Here is a 24458-nt window from a genome sequence, read left to right on the forward strand (position 1 = left end):
GCGGAGCAGAGACTCGGCTGCAGGGGCAGCCCCTGTGAGGAGAAGCTGAAGCCACCCCATGCTGGAGACAGCTGTTCCCAAGCAGAGATTCCCCTGTTACCCCTGAAGAGGTCCTGCTGGAGCAGGTACTGCCTGCAGCCATGGAGACACCATGCTGGAGCCCTAGGGAGGACCCCACGCCGCAGCAGGTGGACATGCCCTGAAGGAACTGCAGTGCCTGGGACAGCCCCACGCTGGAGCAGGAAAATCGCTTCCAGAAGTGATTGGACAACATCCTCAGACACACGGTGTGAACTGTGGGGTTGTCCTGTGTAGGGACAGGAGTTGGACTTGGTGATCCTTGTGGGTCCCTTCCAACTCAGGACATTCCATGATTCTATGATTCTAAGCGTGAGGAGGCAGGAGTGGCAGAGAGGAGCTGTAATGGGCTGATTGGAGCCCCCATTCCCTCTCTCTCTGCACCTCTCAGGGGGAAGAAGTAGAGGAGTTGGGATTGAAGGGGTAAAGCCAAGCCTGGGAAGAAGGACAATGGGTAGGAAAAGGTGTTTTAGGTTTTGTCTTTGCTTCTTACCATCCAACTCTATTTTAACTCACAATAAATTATTTTTCCCCAAGTTGTGTCTGCTTTGCCTGTGATGGTAATTGGTAAATGACATCCTTGTCTTTGTCTTGACCCATGAGATTTTTCATCTTATTTTCTAACCCTGTCCTACTGAGAAGGGGAAGAGAGTAACTAGGTGGGGATCTGACAGCCAGCCAAGGTAAACCCACCCCAAACCGTTTTAAGTAAGCTACCATTCCTGGAGTCCTTTCAGCTCTACTTTTTCATCTTGATCTTTAACAGACTTAATTATTAACTCGGAAATAATTTACATTTTCATTTGATTAAATGATATTAGAATTTTTACAATGAGTCAAAAGCAGAGAAGCAAACTTCACAGCATTGATTAGCTACCATGATAAAGATGAACACTGGCTCATTTTTAATGTGGTGATTCATTACCTGGCAAAATTAAGGCTCTGCATTATTTCTACTTCAGTTTCCATCAGGATTTATTATTTTTCCACAAGCTGTAACGTGCATTTTTTCTTTAAAAAAAAAAATTAAAGGGATGTCAATGTTCTACAGTTAGAATGGTACTAGAAATTCACAGGCTGCTAAGTTCAGCGCTGCAGCTCAGAAGGTAATGTCATTTTACTGTCATTTCTGGGCATGGGCACAGCACCAGTACTCTGCAGGTCCTAGAGACTTGAGAGGAACTGCAAGACCCTTCCCGTGCCTGTGTCATTCTTGTCTCTGACATCTTGCGCACTCATGTGGGAGAGCTAAAAGAAGAGCTGGCATCTTCTCTCATGTTTTGTAAAACACCCATTGGACTTCTGATCAAAGACAAGTGACAATATAGCCCTTACTTTCATATACCTGAACTGTGCTGCAAACAGCAATAAAATAAAGACAGAAAAAGAAGAAGACTTGAATTGTGTAAAAATTATTTTTCTTTTTGGAAGAAGGCTGTTCAGTTTAATCCTCATGAAAGTGGGAAAAATAACAGTAGTGGATGAAAGCCAAAGTTTAAGAAAATACATTTAAATTTTTTTTTTTTTTACTTAAAAATGAGTTTCCTTATCATTCAAAGACCTAAGAGGTAAACTATTTTGTGTACACCTCAGGTATAAATTGTCAAAAGTTCTAATAAACCAGACTATATAAAAAGGAAGAGACTTTTTTTCCCAGAAAAAATGTATTTGTGTTTTAGCTGATCATATAAAAAGCATTAATTTTTTTTTAAAAAAGTGTATATATTTTTTCAAGTGTTTATGGTTTCACCACTAGTTGTAACTACATTCCAAAGTCCTGTAACATCAGGGCACATTCTCCTTATCTGTGTAGCACAGTGAGCATAATGTTTACACTGAGGTGACTCTCATCACTACCTCCCCAGAGCCGTTGTCTTCTGACGGATCTTCTTGAGGTCTCATGCGGTTGAACAGATGCAACAATACATAGCCACACTGAAATCTTGGTGAGGTTAACTGTGTCGGATGAACTAAACTTCTGTTTCTAAATGCAGTCAGCGGTAACCACAATGTCCTTCCTGCTGAGGGTTCTCCTCGATTGCTCTCTTCTATGTCTGTGGCTTTATCGTAATTTAACACATCCCAGTGTAGATTCACAGCCCTCCAGCGCTTAAACACTCGATAAACAGATGCACCTTCATGTACTATCAGTCCTGAAATTAAGAAAAAAGAAATTAGCCTATTCAAAATGTCACTGGATACCATTTTGAGAGTAAATACAGGTGTAATACATTATAATGAATCTGGCAATTGCCAGAGGCTCTTAAATTATTTGTAATTCTGATAATTCAAATCAACTGTACATATGCAATATAACTGTTTATTCATGCGTTTGAGAGGTGGGAACATGTAGAGGAAATAAAATTGTTCTGAATGAAAGCTCAACATAACCAATGCGGGAATAAGATGAGCATGCCTAACTCAAGTATTTAGGTTTAAGTAAACCAATATAGAAGAACCCTACTGGCCAATTTATAAATTGACTGTTTATGCTAGTGTAACCTTTGCTCATAGTAACTAATATTTATTGAGATTTGTACTGGTTTAAGTCAACCTTTCAGCAAGTTAGACCTTCTGAAATGAACAGGATGGTCTCAAATTTGTTTGAGAATGTTTTGTAGAATTCAATACAGATACAAATTTAAGTGTTTTCACATTCTTAGTTCAACTTGGGAGCACAGAAGATTTATGAGAAGCTGAAACAGCTGTAAGTATAATGACTTTCCTGTCTTACTTCAGTAGAGCAAGAATAAATTAAATGTTAATATTAACTATGATGAGCATGGCAAGGATGATAGGCTTTCTTCTTTCTCTTCATAATTCAGCAGATAGAAGTTGAGAAACATCTTTTTTGTTGAGACCCAGGAAATCTTATAAAAGGTCTCTTAAGGAGTCTAGAGTCCTCAACAGACCAATCTGCTTATGAGTTTCCATATAGCTAATATTTATGATTATTGTATGCATGCAAACGATTTATTTACTTAATAATTACTCACATTTTATGTATGTATGTATATGTGTTTATACACACACTGTTTATGTGTAAGTATTTCAAATATGGATTTACTGGGCAGGCACATGGAGCTTCAGCCTTCTTTTCAGGTTTCTCCTTTGTTCCTCAGCCAGCCTACTAACTTGTATGGTGCTGAGCTATGTCAGATGTTTAACTCTTATTCTCTGCTTTGGGAGGAGAGCAATCTGTCTAGCCAAACACATTTCTACATTTTTTGTCCTGTGTGTTTCTTGCCTAAAATTTTCCTGTATGTGGGCACATCTACAACATGATCTGCAATGTCACAGGCTATAGTCCTTTATCCCAAGAGATTGTATATCAGCTGCTTCTACACAACAAAATTGTGATTTAAGTGTGTGAGGTCTCTCAGTAGGTTTAACTGATACATGAAAGGAGACATTCAAAGAAAGATGACGCAAGCAGAAAGGTTGATAAAAATACTTATATTAACAGGAAACCTCAGATTCAAGTGCAATGATTTGCGGATAGCAATGCCTACTCTAACACATTTTTTAAGATCATTACACTGAAAGATGGAGAAACACAAATATTGCTCTCAGAAGGACAGGATAGCAAATGCAGCATCTCTGTAAGGCTTTCACAGAATCACAGAATGGTTTGGGTTGGAAGGGACCTTAAAATCATCTAGTTCCAAAGTTGCCTAGAATTCATTGAAGCATCCGATACAGCAAAACTAATACAACAGAAACTTAATTATTTGTTAAAAATTCTAAATGTATTTTGTATCGACATTGCATTTTAGTGGAATGTTTTCTTGATTGCAAGATGTCTATCTTCATTTTCTCAGATATATATATATATCAACCTATCCTAAAAATTTAGCAGCCACATTAGTACATAAATGCACCTTCAAGGCTGGCTATACTGTCTTAAAAAAGGGTAAATATTTTTGATCACATACAAAATCTACAAGCCACATAAGTCATGGTTTTATTGCTGTGACAAAGATCATGCACCCTTTTGGGGTTTTTTTGTCTGCTGGCTTTCCCCTACAATGATAAGGGAGATGTGCATAATTTTCCCTCTACCTGTCACTGGATCATAGTATTCTTTGGCTTAACTTCCCTCAAGACAGTGATGAAACAGAAGTTGAGAGAACCTATTTACTACAGCGTAAAGATTTTTGATACCTGCCTGCTCTCCACTGAAACCTGAACAAAGTATTTTAGAATAGAGAAGGAGGCAGTTGAGGAAGGACCATGAAGTACATTTAAACTATCAAAAGTATCCTCCCAAAATTATGACAGAAGTCATCATAGGACTTCTTATTTTAAGGAGCTCTTTTTTACTCTCTTTGAGCTTTCAGGATTTACTGAAATTATGTTTTCAAAGTTTTCTCAACAATGGCAAGGAAGAGAAATTTTCCTTAAAATGAAAGCTGTTACTCACAAATGCTCTAAAAGAGCTAAGGAACAAAGGATCAAATATCACAAGGCTTGAAATAAAGTTGCCACATTTGGCAATGTTGAAGAAGAAAAGCACTACTTTCATAACTCCTCCCATAAAAAGGTTTAGTTCCCATCTGATAAAATGACACATTGAAAAAGACTTATGTAGAAGAAGTAAAAGAATTCCAATAGGTCTTTTGTCTCTTAAAAGATGTTTTCTAGGGTCTGGAAGAATAAAAGTTCTCAGCACCTAACAGTTCCAAGACCACAAACAAGGGAAAATCTGGGTAAGGTTAAAATGCTGGAGATTTTCCAGTTGCAAAGGAGTTCTGACGCTCAAAATATAAGTGTTTAGTTACTAAAGTGAAGCTGTAAGAAAATGGCAAAGAATCTTCTTTTTCTTAAAAGTTCCACAGCAATCAATGAGGATATAAGAGAGAAAATGGGGATAAATCTATGAATATTGACTTGTTCCAAATACTGTGCTTTCAATAGCACAGAGGACATAGTCTTAAGGAAAAAATAAAATTGTTTGATCCAGATGATCACAAGAGGAAATGTTAGAATTCACTACTGTTAGCTATTCTGTCATTCTGTCCAATTAATATCTACAAAGAACAGAGTTTTGGGATGATGGACCTGGCAAAATGCCCTAAAGGTTCTAAGAAGACTTTACCTTCAAGATTTATTTTAAGATGTAGCAATTGTAGTGGAATCCAGACAACAGGATTATGGGGCGATCATAATTTTATTTTCTTTTATTGCTGAGTAGTATGAGATAGTTTCGCTCTGTCCAAGGGATTTCTCACCCAGAGTCGCAAGAACACTTGAAATTTTTCATACTGAATGTCATTACAAGAAGGCAACTCTGCTTAGTTCTGATGTGGTATTAGATTACAATGTTGTTTTATTTCTCACACTAATCTTGCTTATAATAATTTAGGAATGGTCCTCCCAGGAACACCACAGACTTTTACCAGGGAATAAGAGACCGTTTTCAGAAACAGACTTTACAAGTGGACAAAATACCATCTCTTTATTCAGAGGTTCACAGATATACAAAAAAAAAACCACCACAGCAAAACAATAAAGTGCTTAAAGCATTGAAGTGAAACACATCCACTCTAAAAATAGCAATAAAACTCTCTCTGAACTATTTAGAATTAGTGAAAGACTGGCTTTCTGAGTAAAGAAATAATAAGTGCAGCTAGATGCATTCGTTACACATAAGTTCAGCCTGTACATTTTGAAAACTAGGGGAGTTACATGAACGTTGCTGGGCCTCCAGTTCCTTGGTGGGGAAGAAAGAGTCTTTCATAGGGCTACTCACACCTCACGTTGGCTCCCATTGCTTACTCCCTTGCTACAGTACTGGCACCACTCATGTTTCTAGTGCAATATTACAGTCGCTTTCATGCTCTAAAGGAGCTGCACAGTTCTGGGATGGCAAGTGAGCTGTTATTATTTGTGAGAGGTTTTGTTCACGATAGAGCCATTTATGGCTAGTAGTTACTGTTATATTCCAATGAAAATATATAACATCATATGATGTCACTGTTACGAGAAATAATTGCTAAGTCTACAATGCAGAATGCCAAAGACTTTGTGTACTGACCTTCAGCGGCTAAATAAGGGTTTTATTAATTCTTTCCTTTCATATCATCGCATGAATTCATTCCCTTTGGTAATTCCCACATACACAGTCCAATCTGAGCACTGTCACTGCAGTAGCACTGGGTCTCCCAGGCAGTAGTTCTGTTTGATTAAAATGTTCAAGATTTGCCTTGGGAAAACTTCCACTATCAGCAGGTTTCAGAGACAACAGGTTTATGCCCAGCTTAGATGCAGAAATGTGCAAACTAGTGACTTGTGGGATCGAAATTAACACTGATAAGTAAAAAAGATGATCCTGTTAGGAAGAACTTAGAATTCTAGAAAAATTTAGAGTGGAAGAAGAAAACAACGGATACCAATAAAATACGTACACTGGAATGAATAGAAGATATTATATTGGTGATCCGTAACCTTTGGGATGTTTCTTTCAGTGAAAACATAATCAAAATCAAGAATACAAGATACATGTAATTTACTTGATAAGAAAGTGGGTGGTGTGCTACCTCCAGTATATAAATCAGTCATTGGGAAAAAGAAATTATGATCATACGGGCGAGTTTTCAAAGATGTCATATAAATATGTCATTACCTTTGGGAAAGCTGCTTTTAAAAATGATGACAACAAAACATTTCAAAAAGTACAGATATTTACAATTCACAAATGACAAAAAAAATTCATATTGTTTATGCAAAACTATAGGTAGGCATGACTGAAGGCAGTTGGAATGAGTCTTGGTCATTCCATCAGTAACTCAAGCACTTGTCTTGAAATATACGGTGCACAGGAAAACTCATGACTGCACAGATTTCTCTTTGAAATAAAATGAGATTTCAGTGGGACTATAGGCATTCACTCACTATAAATCCTGTTGAAAACTAAGAGAATGCCATGGATGACTAAACACAAATGAGAGGAGATACTAAATGAGAACTGTGGCTGGCTGTAAGCATTACAAGCTTTTGTCATGAGAGATTATATATATTATCCAATGGTAAAATCATAGGTCAATGCCTTTGGGAAGTCATCAGCATAATGGACAGTGTTGGGTTTTTTTTGATCATTCATGAGTAATAATTGCATCCATCTATTAGAGAACAAATCTAAAATACTTCACTCTGTGATGAAATAAAAAGATAAAATTGAAAAAAAAATCAAATATATTAATAAATATTTTCAAGAGTTACAGGAACTCCTGGTTTTACAAACTTACAGAATGCAGATTACTTGAAATTATATGCAAAATAAGTGGGCTGAATGAATCTGGATCATCAGAATTCTACAGTTACCAAAGCTCCTTTATACAGCTTTCTGAATTTTCAGATACAGTTAAATCACATCTGCACTGAACTTCATAATTACAAAACAGTGTCCAAATACGTTAAATTATAGTTCGTTGTACATAAAAATTTCCATGTATTACTTATGATCAAACTAGAAAACATGCATTTATGTAGTTACAGGCAAGTCAGTTTGTCTGCACCTGTTCTGTGCTCCTGCATGGTGCCAGTTAGGCCAGAAGCTTCTGAGCGATGTGAGGCACATGTTAGTTCAGTAGCTTCCAGTCAGAGGTGGCTTCAGCCTGGCTGGCTTCAAAGGCAGCTACATAACTGCATGTACCAACCTAGGGAAGGCTCATCTTACAGTAGTTTACTTTTACAGCTAAATACAACTAATATTTCTGATCACCCAGAGATGTTCTTGATTGATTTTGAGATTAACTTGGTTTAGATGTTTTAACAGTCAAGCAAATGGAAAGAAATGGAAATAGTTTGAAATAATTGGTTATTTCAACTAGTTGATGCATACCAAAGTAAAGTTGATGTTACCAAAGTAAAGTTTTTACAATTGTAATCTTTGTGAAAAAAACAGAATTCAATACAAATAAAAAGTTTAGAATGCCTGAAGCACATTTTGTTTTCACTTTTTTTAAAAACACAAAAGCAAAATCCCCAATATGGAGTGTTAAGCCAGAAAAAGTGGTACTCAGGAATGAGCATGTAAGAGGACACGTAGCTGAGTCCTTTTTTTCATTTAAAAGCTGAGCACTTCTCCAGAGCATTAGAGACCAAGATTCTGTCCATTCTTCTGTCCGAGAAGATTTGGGTTCACAGAAGAAAGTCTGTATTCTAAAACATTTCAGAGTGGGCTTCTCTTAGAAAAATTACAAAATAAACAGAACTGCTGATCCAGGTGAAATATAAATACTCTTACAATAATGAGATGGTTTCATTAAAAGATGATATGGCCTAATGTTTGGAGCAAAAGCTTTGATATTAGGAATCACTCTGTTTCTTTGCACCTTATTGATCAGAATTCAGCACTGTCCTGAATTCCCATATATGAGACTGGATAACATCAACATTTATCACTCATAAATCTCAAAGCAAACATCAGATAGCATTTGACTTCTGGATTTTCTTCGCATTGCAATTCTAAGAATCTGATTTAATGTTTACTGCAATTATTAAATTTTCTTTGCAAATAATTGTAGCTATTCTACCCATCAATTCCAGGTTCTTTTATCAAATAATAAAGGGTTTTCTATTTATTATTTCTGTGTCCATTATATTTTCAGAAATTTAAAAACCAGTCAGTATTTTCTTTTATTCAACATTTTCTTTTATAAGATTTCAGATAGCGTTAAATAACTTGAGACTTTTTAATAGCATAGTAATTTATTATAGTTAGCACTGTTAAAGTGTTTCATAACTGTTTATGATATACAAAGAACACAAGCCTGTCTTCTCTGTTCTTTTCTGCTACTAGCACAGTGACCTACATAAATCTGTGCAACTTAATTTTGGATACGTAGTTTGACAACATCCTCAAGGGCTGCTTCTGTGCTTCATGATGGTACAATCTAATGCAAAGTGGCATCAGTAGACTTGGCAACACATAATTTTGCTAATTATTTTAATAATGTCTTTGTTATTTTCATCTATTTAACTTCCTGAACTTTGCTAGCCATCTATTCCTCTTCTCATCACTAAGACCTTGGGGAGACACTGTGATGAATCTTAAAGTTTCTTTGGTTCTTTTTTCAGTACTTGTAACACTGTATAAATCAGTATTTGCCAAAGGTACCAAGTGAGAATAAATCTGCAAAGAACTGAAGTGATCAATTAGACTGACCAATTAGAAAAAATAGATATAGTCACAGTCTTAAACCACAGTCTGTGCTGTTTAAAGATTTTGAGCTTACCTATGCATACTAGATCCATAAAACCATACATTCCATAGCAGATTTGAAAAAGGATGTCCTTTCTTTGCCATACTGCATAAGGGCTGAAGGCTGACCATAGAAGCCAAGTCACACTTGCTACTAAGAACAGAGATCCTAGGATTACAGCAACCATCTGCACTTTCTCAACCAGTGTTATAGTAATGCTTTGCCACTAAAAGAGAAACAAAGTTGTATAAGATAAAAATGTTATTTTTTGCGATTGTACATTCAACTCCACTTTTTCCTGAAATAAGAAATTATTTTAATATTTATACATATCTTCATAGATCTTTACTAATATCCTCAATACTGACATTTTATATATTTTTTAACCTATTTCACTTTTAGGTAAACTAATAGTTGCTTCCCCATCTCCTCCAGCATCACTATAATCACCATCTAGCTGTGAACTTCAGAAGACTTAATAGTTTTATTTCTGTTTTGAATACATAGGCAAAAAAATGTTTAGTCTTAGGAATGGAATACAGCCTTTCATATTTGTTGGGAAGACAATCTTAAGTATATTTTATGTTCATCTGACAAGTCGAAAGCGACAATTTTCCTTTCCATCCCACCATCTTCAAGTCTGAAGCCATTTTCCACTTTCCTGCTGCTCATCAAAGAAGTTCCAGGCTCTCTCCAGACATACCAAGGCAGTCGGGTTAACCAGAGTTAATGTTACAGAGACACACCTGCAGTCTAGTATGGAAGCAACCTGAAGGCTCAGTAGGTTCCCTGAATATAAGGAGCATGAACCTTTCTTTTCAGTGCATCCCAATTACATCTGCCTTTCCAGGAAGGGCTGCATCCTCTATATGAGAGGTGATTCAGATTTATGGTGTGACAAGATGTAAATATAAAAGAGTATGCTTACTGAATTCTGTCAAGGTAAGAACAGAAATAAAATTTTGTTAAAACAAAGAGTCACAGAAGCAAAACACTGCCTAAGGGAAAAACCATTCTAGACTACCCTTGGCATGTATGCTCTTTCTTGCCTGTAATAGTCTAAATTAGCTTGGCAGACTCCCCACTTTAGCCCCATCACCTACCATCACCATCACCTACTCCAGAGCTATTATGCAGTCACTGGAGACTGCCATCTTTCCTGTTTCTAACTTGGAACATACCTGCCCCCTTACATGATTGGGATAAGTGGAGAAAGAGCTACTGAAGTAAGGGCTCTATTAGCTCTTTTCCCATCTGGCAGTATTTTTCATTTTTACTGTTATTTTATGAAAGCTTTCTCTTTTAATCAGCAATTGGGTACCCAGTGCTGTAGGACGCTAGAATAATCTACGTGGCAAGGGGCTGTGGGAGGTCTGTAGCTCAACTTCCTGCTCAGAGCAAGGTCAGTGATGCAATCAGATCAGATTGCTCAGGACTTTACTCACTAGTAACACCTTGAAAACCTCCAAGCATGAAGACTATTCAGACTTTCTGGGCAACCTGTTCCACTTTCGACTGTCTTGCAGTTGAAAAATGTTTTTCTTATAACCCGTTTTTTCATTTATCCAGGCTGATCCTCTTTTGTTCCAACTTAGGCTCTTTTCCTCCCACCAAGTACCACTGTGAAGAGCTTGGGTGAGCAATGAGGTCCCCTGTTCCTTTCTTCTCTTTCCGCTTTTTTCATTAGCTCTTCTACTGTTGACTAATTTGCCCTGCTGGTGCTGCATGCCTTCTCTTGTGGCAGCTTTATGAATGTAACAGTATGAAAGCTGTATAACAATTTGTAAATTGCCCATCTTGAAATATTATCCTTTTACAATGAACTTATTAAACTCATACGAGCTATTTCATTGGAATTCAGAGTTTGGAATGGGGCTATTCATATGAAATACTACCTTTTCTATGGTAAAGCAACTACGGATACTCAATTCATTTGTTAGAAAAAAAAATGTATAAGGTCAAGGAAGGTCATTAACAAGTGATGCATGACAGAATGATGTGAGCTTCTCATGACTCAGACATTACTTGTATACAGAATTTAAATGTCAGGACTGAAATTCACAGAACTCTATTTAGACACTATAGGGGTAAGTTCAATAAAATAATGTTTCATTTCTCAGCTGAAGCCACATAGTGTGACTTGGCAGAAAACTGTCAAAAATGCTATTGGTTATGTATCTTTTTTTCTCTTCTTTCATTATCACTGTGAGACAGACCTGTAACAAATTTGTTTGGAATGCCTGAAATCGAAGTACATTTACATGAAGTAAAGCTTTAACAATCACAAAATATTAAACTGTCAAATTTGTGGAAGAAGCTGGCAATAAATGAAAAAAGTGTTACATCACTGAAGTAAACAGCAGATCTTTCACAGTGCAATTTCAGCAATGCAGAGGTTCCTAAAGTCACTTCAGTTTATTTTTGTTTTCATGGGTTTTAACTTAAGATCATTCATAATTACTCTGCAAAGAGAGCACTTCGGATAGATAGGAAAAGCAGTCCAAACATTAGGAATAAGCAATGTAGATTGCAGTCTAGATATAAAGCCCATCCCTTATTCTGGTGTTGTCTAACAATAAACTTCTATTCGTATCTCTCACTCACAACCTGAATCAAACACTTCTACTGTCTTTTTCAATCTCATGAGAGCTTTTGTTCTCTTACTCAAACCTTTTCTTTGTAGAAAAGTTTGACCTTGAAAAGTCCTTAGAAATTGATATGATCCTCTTCTCAGTATCTTCTCAATAACGTATTCTAACCACTTTGCTGTTCTTTTGATCAGATTCATTGTCTGTCTAGAATGCAAGCAATTGAATCTCTTAACCGCAATAAATTCAGTATTTCCAAAGATTCAGCATATTAGCATGCTACCAGCCAGGAAGGGGAGCCACCTCAATTTCTGAGAAAATGCCCAAGAGTTCCATAGGTTGTAGCTCCTAACTCCTTCGCCTTCAAAAATGAAAGAATGGCTACACAACAAAACAAAAAATAACAAAACAAAACAACCAAGAACCCTAAAACAGGTTTGGATGTTTTCTTCTGTTGCTAATCTACTTTGTGGTGTTCACTGCCTTTCTTCTACAAAAGAAACTGTAGTTCTTCACCTTCCTCAGTACAAAGCTCAGGAATAACCAAGTAATTTAAACACGTAGGAAAGTTACCTCCCTATTAGTGTGATCTGTAAGTTAAGCTAACTGATGAGACCCCACAGTAGATAGAGGAGGAAGGACTGTATGTGTAAGATGGAAAGCATTCAAGAGGCTCAGAAAGTTCTGTGTGAAACTGCTGACTTGCCTCCTAGTGCTAGGCGGTCTGCCATGAGAACCCAACACCGCCAGAGTGACAGAGTGGGATGGTTTGGTATTAAACTCTAACATGGGATCAGTTTGGGGACCTTGGTTTCTGTGCTAATGGCAAGAAGACAGTGGATGTAGAAATGATAAAAAGCAAACAGATGCTACTGAGACAGGCATACTTTTCACATAATGAAGGTTTTCTGTATTTATGACATTATTCACATGTAAATAAGTTTGAAAGGTTTGGTCTTTTGCTTAGCCACGGAGAGTATGAGCCATTAGGCAATGAGAGGAACTACACAGGACTAAATTGTTTGATGGCATTGCATTTCATAACAAGGCCTGTGAAGAGGAACTGAAGTTGTGGTCACACTTTTCTTCTACCTGAAGTGTCACAGCATAGCTAATGTATGTGAGTATACACTCTGACAGACAGCCAGGAACAGAAGACTCCCTTTCTAATAGTAAGATTATTTTTATAGTATCAAAAGCCAGTTAAAATTTATTTGATTTCTCACCGTCATTTACCTTATTGTATGCCCTGTTGCATGTTGTTATAATTGTTTCACCTTTTAATGTCAAATTAACAGCCTATGATAAATAGGTCACAAAAATAATGCAGTAAAAATAATTCAGCAATAGTTGATGCTGAGAAATTGCACTGAGAATTTAACAGACTAAATTATTTAACATTCCAAATTGAATGATCTCATTATGAGTGTGTCATAATTTAAATCAATTATTTCCATAGAAGTGTTTCTCATTTTCTTCATGTAACCTGTCTCACAACTCTTAATTGCTCATGATTGTAAATTATAGTCGACTTCCTAATTTGATTTTGTCATTTGCTGACTATACATTCTATAATCAGTAACAGTTCTTTTAGCTAAGTATCTTGCCAAGTTAGAAAGGATCTATATAGCCTTTTAGTGTCAGCTTCTGGGAAGCACATGACCCTGAAAGATTACTGGTTTTACTTAAAAACATAAACTGAAAGAAAATGTTAATTATTTTGTACATACATAACTGTAACAATATTGTAATTTTTCAATGACAGATTCATTTAAAAATTCTCATTTAAATTTCTGTGAAATAGGATCCTGTTTTATATTCCTTCCCATCACATCTGTAGTGTTATGATGTACCATGCTGTCTTCTTTGCCCATGAATAGAATATATTTTATTTCAATCTACAATTATGAAATCTTCCTTTGAAAATGATGTTTTCAGAAACAAAACATAATTCATGCTTCTGATTTTAATGTAATACTGTCTGCCCCTTGAAAACTTCCTACACTTTTATTTCTACTGACACTTCATTATGTTTGGCTCTTTTAATCTTTTATTTACCACTGGTCTTCCTTTCACGAATCATTTGGGAGTCTAGTACCTTAATGGTACACTACAGTTTCAATGCTGACCCGAGAAACACTGCCTCTCTTTTTTTCTAAGGGCTCTATCAAACAGAAATACTGAATAATTTCTTGTTTTTTGAGGCTGAGACTTCCAGAAGTTGAAAGAAAGACATTGCTTTGGTGGAAGAATAAAGTTAATACAGTTATATGCATGTCCTTACTAACATAAAGATGGATATAGTATTCAAAGATCTGTCATCATTGAGATAAAGTGATATAAACTTGGCTTTCTTTTTTAATGAGCTGCCTTGTAAAAACCCATTGATTATTGTAAAATGCATGGCAGAGAAGTGATTTAAAAAGTACTGACTGAGACTGTGCTTGTACTTCAAATGCATTACATGAAAAATGTCTGCAATGAAGATAAAGATTTTCCTACATTCTTAATAAAGAACATACGAAACTTCCTTATGGCTCCCCGGACATGTACCTGCCTCAACTGTCCCAGTTTGTATCCACCAAAATTCATCAAACCAAAGAGCTGTTGGGGGTTCCTTCACTCTGTTCTCTCCAAAACACAGTTTATTATGGACACTGATGACTGAAGCCTCTCATTCCCTCTTGTCATTCTGCAACACTTATTTTACATAAAAATAACTAAAAATCACTGGCAGTGATCTACTATAACACAACTTGACTAACCTGAAGATGTATTGATTATATGACTTCAAAATGTCTTTGTTAGATTGCTCTAATTGTTCTGATTGCTAGAATCAGACAGCTCTGACAAGAAAAAGTTCTTTCCTCCTGTCATTCATGAAGTATAACAGGATTTGCAATCTGTGCAAAAATAATAAAACTGTTACAGAAGCAAAAGAACACGATGACTTAGGTCTAACCAACCATTTTTGAAACATCTGTTCCTTTTCCTTGTTAGTAGTCTAGATGATGAGACAATAAAGTTTTCTAACATCTTTTGCAGTAAGAATACAATGACTACATTATTTTATATGCAGTGATATTGTTAACTTAATGACCAGTCTGGACAGAAAATGCATAGTTTTGAGTACACACACAAACATTTGAAATGTTACTTTTCACTATAAGCTTCTATTTTTATGTGTTTTTTCTTTTTTTTTTTGTTAAAAAAAAAAAGCCACAAAAATTGCAGCTCAGCATTAATGCTTACCTATTGTGATAAATTATTAACACATAGAGAGCCTGTAGTCATAATGCCCATTCTCTTTTTGTGTATCAGAGAGCACATGAATACAGATAGTTTGGCTTGTATGTAAATTCTCAGTCTGCTTGGAAGACTGTACCAATATTTTACTTAGGACATTCTGAAAGCACAACATTTCCTGTGGAGATACCATCCACCCACGTACCACATAGGCAATTCAGCTGATAGTTCCTGGAAGTGCCGGCTTACTGCATGTACTGTATGTATGTATGTACTGTATGTCTGTCTTTTGTTGCATGTTCACTGTTAAGCAGAATAGTTTAACATTTTGTCTTATGACTTTTTTTTGTTATGTCAGAATCAAGATCTGAGACCATAAAAAGAGCTGTGATAAAACTGTATTAGTCTTACATAGATTTTTCTCTGAAAAATTTTTTGTTATCTTTTACTGTTGGCCAAAAAATAAGAGGAATGAGGCAAGACTGCCGGATTTTGTGAACATTTTCACTCTCTTAGAAACAGAAAGTGGGTAGTTAGTTTTTAGCAGTACATGGAGGTGAACTCCCTCTCCACTTTGAGGCACGCAGAGCTTCTGGAAACATCAACTCCTGTTAATTAAAATAAGGATACTAATCCTGTCTGTTACTCCTTCTGTCCATCAAAATAAGGATTGTAATTTTATACAGTCTCAAAAGAAAGGCTGGCCCTTTAATAAGGAGCATACTTGAACCAGGAATCATTCCACAGTAACTAATATTATTAACACCTAAAAGCATGTGAAGCCTGCTAAATGTCTGATTTGTACCTAGTAGTATTTTTTCAAATTCTTGATTTCCACTTTTCATTAAGAATTGCCTGTCAATACACCAGGATCAAATTCTGCCCAAAATAAATACACAGAATACTTAAAAGTCATGGTATGTTGTAGAGATGTATTTGTGAGAAATATGTGAGGTTAAAGTGAATTATTCTCAAGTCAGCTTTTAACTCATGTGAAACTCTAACTAATTAAGTTTAGCTTAGTGGCTTAGTTCAGCAGAATTTTGAATGTTCCATGAACATGTGTGTATTTGGTGAAAACCAGTGAACGCAAATTACCACCCTATGTGAATAAATACTCTTCCTACTGTAAAGTAGGAACTGTTCAATTTCTGTTGCAGCTTTATTGGAAATAATGCGTTTCATTGCAATCTAGCCGTACTCTTTATAGCATTATCTGAAAATTAAATATGAATGAAGGGAGGAAATGAAAGCCTGCCATGGATGTTGCATTCTCTGTAACGTAAAGTTGCTCTGCAAAATTAAACTGAAAACAGGCCAAGCATAGACCATCATGTTATGCATAGGTGAGAAATAAAACAAAAAACACTTATTCTAATTCTAACATTTATTCCAATTACTGAGAGGAGGTAAGTCTCAGCAAGATGGTAAACCAGTTGTGTGAAGGAGGTATTAACAATTTTCATGCTATCTGCTCGTTTAAGATCATTAACCATGTTTTGCCTATACAACTCTGTACTTCTCTTTGGACACAAACAGACAATATCAAAAAGGTTTCTGGAGTTGCTTTTTTCCTTCTCTCCTAGAAAAGGAATTGTTTTTAAATGGTAGCTAAATCTATTGAATACTTTTAGCTGAAAAAATGCTGAGCATGAGGTTAAGACTGTGCAGCTTATTATGATATTAATGCACTCACCAAAGATGTGTAAAAAATTGCTCAGTAAATGAACTGCAATTAACACTTGAACACTTTCAATAAGATAGATGAGAAGACATCAAGAACATATGATCCCTCTGTATACTGATTGGTGGCCAGGGCATTTTTGCGGAAGAGGTTTGTTCTCTCCCACCATCCTGAGCCATGAGTAATGACCCTAGTCTCCCGAAACTCATGCTTCATCTGATAGCTGGACTTTCTGGAAGTGCTGGCTACTCTTTCTCCATTTTTTTTGACTCTATGCCCTTTCGGAACATAAAGGATTTACCTGAGCATATTCTACACCCTAATGGTTGGTGCAGTCCCTTGTGAGACACCTCAACTCAAATCCATTGTTCACTTGAATTAAAGCAAAGTTTCAGACTTCCATCTCTAATGATACTATTTTAATAACTGAGATTTGCTTGGTATTCAGGATATTCAATAGTAGAACTCTTTGAAGGTAATTTATTGGAACGCTTCCAATTCCCATACAATACAGAGATGTTCACTGAACCAAATAGAAAGCAAATGAGATTGATTCCTCTATTCACATCACCTCCTGAGTACAGAGATGATTTTAACATGGTACAAAGCATCAGGACCTATTTCTGACACTGGCCTATTTCAGTGGGTTCTGCACACTGAAAAAGAGGCCATGAAAAGTTCTTTCCTGGAAAGGAACCATAGAAATTATGTGAAGGTGGAAGAAGTGCCATATAATTGGAATTTTAGAATTCAAAGTTCCTAGTTTACTGAAAGAGGACTCTTCTAAAGCATTTTAATATGGTAAAAGGGGTGGAAAATGCTAGGTATTAGTGTGTTTTTCCAGTCCAGGCACAACGCAAAATGATGGTTAGATGACAGAGCCAAGGAATGTAAATGTACAAAGAAATTCAATTGGATAGGGACAGTTAAGAAGTTGTAAAGCCACAATTATCAGCATTTTGTTTAAAGTACACAGTACTTACTGCTTTCTACTATCTGCTTCTAGGTAGCCTGTAAATCCAAAGACATGAAATCAATTAGTGCACCACCATCTGTTGCAACTGGATTTCCCTGCATCTTGCAGCAACTTTATTCATAGCTGAGAATTAGGGACTTCACAATAGTTCTGGCACAAAACCACTCTGTCCCCTTGGTTAGGCACCAAGAAGCACCTTCACTGTCCAGTATTCTTTCTGTTGCTAATGGCAATTACATGTTTCAGCAGTGAAGGGTACAACCTCACCAGAAAACAACTGAGTACAAATACTGGCCTGTGGCCCTTCTGGCCCTGAACAAAAACTAGTTCGCAGAATGGGATTGGAATTTTCATGTGAAAACACGGAAGACACACAACATGAGGAAAAAGACGATGCTGATTTCATGTGCTTCTTTGTAAGATATAAAACAAAGAAAACTTCAGATTTTGAGGGCAAGAAGACTAAAGAAACTTATCCTGAGTTCAGAGGTAAGGCTGTTGTCTTATCTCTAAGCAAGATTACATGTATCTTGGGTGAGGGTTAAAAGGCAGGATGATAAGTATACCAAGGTATTATCTACTAGCATGTAATCACGAGGAAGACAATCCTGGGTTCTGGCTTGTACAAAATTTGACAGACTCTACTCTAAAAGTCAATTAGAATGCAATTTATTAGATTAGCAAATCGATTGCATTGATTCTGCAATCAACCAAATTAGCAATAAATCTTCACTTGAAGATAATTTAGTCATAATTATAAAATTCTAGACTGTGCAAATGAATATGGTAAATAACACACTGCTTGCAAATCTGGTCTAATGGAAGAATTAACTTATTTATTTATTATATTTGTTTTATATATTACATATTACATATGATAATTAAAACCATATAAAATATGCGCAATGCACTTATAGGCACTAATGTATGTGTACTACAACTGTTAATAATAATAATTTTAATTATTAAGTTTTTGATTAAAAATCTAATGAACAGCAAAATTTAAAGTCAATTGCCTTAGTTTTTTTCAGGTACTGCTACATAATCACAACTACAAACTGCTAGGTACTGTTGTTTGCATCAGTAATCACATTTTTTCTAATAATTTGGGGTAGCCACGGTTTTGATGACCCAGTTACTTATAAGACTCCATTTTTAAGGTCTGAAAATATATAAGATGTAGTGCTTAATTACAAAGACTAGCAATTTAGATACTAAGTGTCATCAAATAAGATAGCTCTATCTGTAAAAAAAATGAGTTGTCTTTATAGTATACACTACACCAGAAACTCTATATATCTCTCTAACCAGATAATGAATTCAATTGCACAATATAACTGATGCTTTTGAACACTGAAAATACCCAGTTTTCTGACTTGTTATGCTTTGCATCAGCATTCATAGTACTGCAAGAAGCAATGGTTATAACATCAAAAACTGTAATATCCATTCATATCATTGGGTTTGAAAGTCTCTAAACTATAAATTGTTCTTGGCTTACTGGTGCTTATATGACTTACACATAACCCAGGTGCCATTTCTTGCAGTACAAATATGGATATAAAAATAAAAATATTCTCAGTTTCTCTCAAATATAAGAAGCACCTAAGAGAATGAAAGGTAAGTACATGCTGTCCATATGGAAAACATTCTTATCAAAGAACCTCTTACTTTTCTGTAAACAGTCACTTTTCAATTTTATGTCTGTAAACGCAATGACATTTTGTTGTCTCTACATAATAGTCTCCACTTTACATTCACTAGTTACGTATGACAGAGGTACTGGTTTCTTTTCAGAACAGCAGCTCTCAGATCACTCTTTCCTACAGTCAGCACTATTTCTGGATTCCTTAATGATATTAACAATAACATGTGAGCTCTGATTAAGCTAGTTCAGGGCATTCTTGGAAAAACACCCTAGGGGTCCCATAGGATATGTCCTGAAAGAATTTGTTACCCACTTGGAAATTTTTTTGCACATAGACTCTTTTTGATTCCTCTGGAAAGGATAGGAACAGGCAAGGTGATCTTCAAATGGCCCTTTTTCTGCCATTTTTAGTAAGACAAAAAATTCTTGATATCCAAAGTTTGTGAGCAACTCAACCTTACAAGGAGGATGCCTCATGAAGAAAGCAGGGAAGGTTTCTCCACCTCAGCTGGAACAAGTTGCCCAGAGAAGCTGTGGATGCATCATCCCTGGCGGTGTTCAAGGCCAGGGTGCATGGGGCTTTGAGCAACCTGGTCTAGTGGGAAGTGTCCCTGCCCATGGAAGGGGGGTTGGAACTATATGATCTTTAAGCCCCCTTCCAACCCAAACCATTCTATGATTCCCCTAAAATGAATGGAATTAGTCATGATTACCAGAATTTAAAAAAAAAAAGGACAGCGTAATTCCTGCTGAAGCAGGTATCTATCCCAAGAATCTTCCTGACTTCTGTAAAAATACTGGAAAATGAGTAGTCAGCATAGTTACTGAGGAGAGTAGACAAATAGTCACAAATTTAATATCATAACCAAAGGTCATATCCTTAGGGATTCATATGTCAGAGGTAACAATGGTTCAGTATTTAAATAACAGCCAATTAATCAGCAAAGTTAGGGAAAGATGAAAAAGGAGGAGAGAGTGACATCGCAACAAAGACATGGCTTCTTATTCACACTTCAGATATGCTAATGCAGGGTCAGAGGAAATAGCACTGTGGAAATGCTGGGCAATTTTGAAGTAAACAGACTCGAAGCCTGTACCTCTGAAGTCAAACAAGGAAGAAAGGAACCTTCTGGACGTTATCACAAGGACCTGGTGCATGAGAGCTGTACAATGAAGACAAAGATTCGCTTGTGTCACATGACAAACACCAAGATATCTGAAAGTAGCTTTGAACTACTGAAACTGCTTTGTCTTCTGAAAGAGTCTAGTCTAGAAGACTGAAGTCCTTAGATCTCGTAGGTCCTAATTACTGTGGCTAGGTTCATAGCAATTATATTGGTGACATGGACAAAAGAATGAGGGAAAGGTCCAAAGGAAAGATAAGCTTCTAAAATCCCCACAGCCATAAACTCTTCCAAGTGAATGTACAGTAGATTTTCCACAAATTTCTAAACATGTTTAAGTACGTGGTAACCATATCAACTCTCAGTGGAGAAGTTCTGAACTAGACACATTTCCCTAGAATAAAAAACAATTTCTCGTATTTTCTGTGTCTTTTACCCAAAGGTACAGAAAGGAAAAAACAGGCTTCAGCAGAGGATTTTGAAATCTGCAAGATGCACTGCAAGATGTTCCTCTCCGTCTACTGAGTAGTGGATGATACAAAGATCTTTCCCTTAAGTTCAAAAAATATCAGAAGGCATCGGTAATTAATTAAACTACTATTAGGTGCAAGCATCCAGAAAACAATTAGATGATATGCAATACTCTGTAAATGCTGCTTGAAGAAGTGACTTTCTTTACTAAGTCTCAGGAGGATTTTAAGTCATGATTGTACATTTAAATATAAGCAAAGTGTCCTTTCTGGAAGGTGATATTGAATGACTGGAGCTTCTGATTCTTGCAGCCACTAAAGTAGCAGGTTATGTGGAGGACAGTGTTGCACGTGCAGGAAAAGGTTGCAAGTGTAAGACTCCTACATTCTATTTGTGTTATTCTGCAGCAAACTCACACCAGTTGTTACGCCGATTCCTTCAACTAAAATATGTCATATTGCTTTCCTTCTATGAAACAGCAGCCTTGAAACTGAGATGCAGAATTTAGTCATCCAAGGAGGAACACAATGTGCTGGAATTAACCACAAGTTATAGTAGATTGTAAATTGCAGATTGCTTAGATAATAGCAATGAGACATACATAAAGTATTCCATTAAGAAGTACATTCTCTGTCTGTTCCGGCCCAGGGAGCAGAGGGATCTTCCTTAGCATGAAAGGCATACTGAAGTTTACCCGCATCTTCTCCAGATAGTTTCCTGGATGCCAGTTTTATGGAATCTGCCTTTTTCAAGATCCTCGTAGTGCTTGGAATATTTCTCTTCCAGTGTTAGCTGGGTAGCTAAATACACATGAAGCTAGTAAGTATTTAATCTTGATAGTAAGGTTCATGACTTTCTGAAACTACTAAGGAAGTATTTTTTAAAATTATTGCTGTTGTTTCGGCATAAAAGACCAGAAAAAAAAAAAAAAAAAAAGAGCCTTAGCATTCATCCAATAATACAGTTTTTGTGGGTATCAATACAGAGTATTCCTATACTGGGAATATTTTTGTCACAGATAAGGCAAAGTTTAATACTGGTGTGGAGGGAAGACACTACCAGAAAAATATGCAAAAACAGAGGTGGGGGGCAGGGGGAAAGGATAAAGGAAACAGCATGTGGCTAAAACTGGAATACTTATTCTCCATCAACTTCACGGAAATGTATACATACACACATGAATCTACATAAGGGACAAAAATTCAAAAAAATGTGCATACTGAAAAGCTGTCTCCCCAGTTTAACAATTTAAGAAAAGAGGTAAATAAGCAGGACTGGCAGTCATCTGGATGAACTACTGAAGACTTCAGTGCAAACTGACCAACATTCAAAACCAAGAAACATTTAAATGAAGTTTCAAAACTAATATAATTAACAAATAAGTCAGGAGGTTCTGACAGTATTTGGTGCCCAGGGCAGGCTACTTAGATTGCGAAATAAGCATAAGCTAAGAAATCATAGACAAGAGGTATAAAAGCAGTACACTATCATTTATTAACAAGTTTTCATATTAAGAAATAGAAGAAGCATGCTTAAACAACCAGTACTTAGTTTCAGTGTTTTTCACTAATCTCTTTTGACAATAATTAAAGATCTGAATAGTCAGGATTTTGGATATAACACAAAAAGACAAAAATTTGTATTTGTAAAACTCACTGATCTTTCAGCGCTATATAAATGAAATCAATTTTAGGCTACAAGATCAGGCTATTGGAAAATATCCAATTAAACAGACAAAAAAATGGCGAAGAACAGTAAAGGTTCCCAAATGCAAGCCCCACACTATATCTTAAGCCTTGCATTCTTTACTTAGATAGCCTAAGTATTTAAAACAGTAATAACTATGTATATGCAGCAACCTTGATTCCAATTCACACTGCCTGTAACTTTTGGATGTGTTTTTCTAATGGGATTTGTTATAAACGTATAATTTATACTCATAATTCCAGTAATATTTCCTCTGAAAAATAACCTGGCACCATGTCTTATGCTAGTCTTTCACCTCATGAAAATCTTAGGCTCAAAGGAATCTACTTTTTTCCCCTGAAGTAGCTAATCCACTATTTAATACACCGAGATACTGATACTCTTTAAATCTATATCTATATATCTTACCACAGGATCAGGATGACACTATAATTAAAACTTACTTTCCAAGTAGAGTTCACAGTTTACATTGTGTGGTTGGCTCACCCAACTCGAGCAATCAAACTGCCCTGAGCACAACTTGCACATTTCACAAAATAAAAAAGAAAACAAATGCTTTCTTAATAAGCTACAGGAAATAAAAGAGTAACATATGAAGTGCACACACCTATGTACCTTTAATGCTATTCTTTTTTTTAAAACATGTTGTTATTTTTATTTTGTGTAGTTACTTGATTACCTTAGTATACACTTTAGAAGTCCAACAGAACTGCCTAAGTGAATGCATGAGAACTAGTTTAAAATCACTAATCATGTGTTAGTACAAAATTGCTCTCTGTGCTATAATCACCATTTCTTTGCCTAATCTATCTTAAATAGACAGATGTAAGCACCAGAGTGGCTTGTCTAGCTCCCTGCATGCTGTAGCTGATGCTCTGACGAGAATAACAGATTCCCTGAGTTCTATCAGTTGAGATGCCAACTTGGACCAAATGTGCCATCTAGCAAAGTATGAGCACACAGAGAATCAGGAAAGCAGACCTCAGGTGTCTGCTGTGACACTCCATTGTAGAAAAATCCCAAATATTACCTACACCTTCTAGATCACTGCTTCAATCATCATCAATTCCAATCAGCAAAAAAGCATAATTTTTGCCATACAACATTAAAATCCTGACTAGACTAGGAACAGCCAAGCTTCTGGACTGAATCACAGGTTTCAACATGTGGTCTCCAATTTTTAGCAGTTCTGACCTACAACCACCCCCCCTTCCTCACTCTCAGTTCTTTCACGGGACTCTCTAAAACAAAATCAATGTTCTTCCTCTCTTTCAAGCTTCCATTTTCTGTGCACTTAACTCCTTTCTACTTGATCCTCCTAATCACAGTTCCTGACTCTATAATCTTCCATGTTCCTTCCTGATGGCTTCAGTTCCCATGCAGATGACCACTCTGACCTCTTATAATATGTGAATATAATCTCTCCTCACTAGACTTAAAAATATGGTTTAATGTTTGTAGTCAACAAAATGGCCATTCATGGCTTTAATTAGCTTTTCACTTAGCTCTATATCTAGTCTTTTGTTGTTAGTTCTTCTTTATCCCTGCGCAGCTACCACTGTGACATCATCGTGATAGAATCAGTTCATTTGTTCAGCCGTTATTCTTCATTACTTCATGACTTCCACATCATTGGTATTGATGATTCTTCCATCCCCTGTTGCCTCTTACCCATCATTAATTATCAATTCTCTCCACCCTTCTAAAGTTCTACTGTTCTATAGCTTTGT

The 24458-nt window shown here is 36.2% G+C and overlaps 1 protein-coding gene across 1 annotated transcript in view; it reads right to left on the reverse strand.

The window, feature by feature from the left end:
* Positions 1-1908: 1908 nt before the first annotated feature.
* Positions 1909-24458, reverse strand: part of MARCHF11 (membrane associated ring-CH-type finger 11) — a gene marked incomplete at both ends in the record, with an annotated part of 29473 nt that continues 6923 nt past the window's right edge. Inside the window, 2 exons of the mRNA XM_080339608.1 lie at positions 1909-2231; positions 9318-9510. Of these exons, the coding sequence (XP_080195734.1) occupies positions 1909-2231; positions 9318-9510 (516 nt within the window). The remainder of the gene's footprint in view (positions 2232-9317; positions 9511-24458) is intronic.

This window comes from Nesoenas mayeri (genome assembly GCF_963082525.1).
Source record: "Nesoenas mayeri genome assembly, chromosome: 2".
In the NCBI taxonomy this organism is placed as follows: Eukaryota; Metazoa; Chordata; class Aves; order Columbiformes; family Columbidae; genus Nesoenas; species Nesoenas mayeri.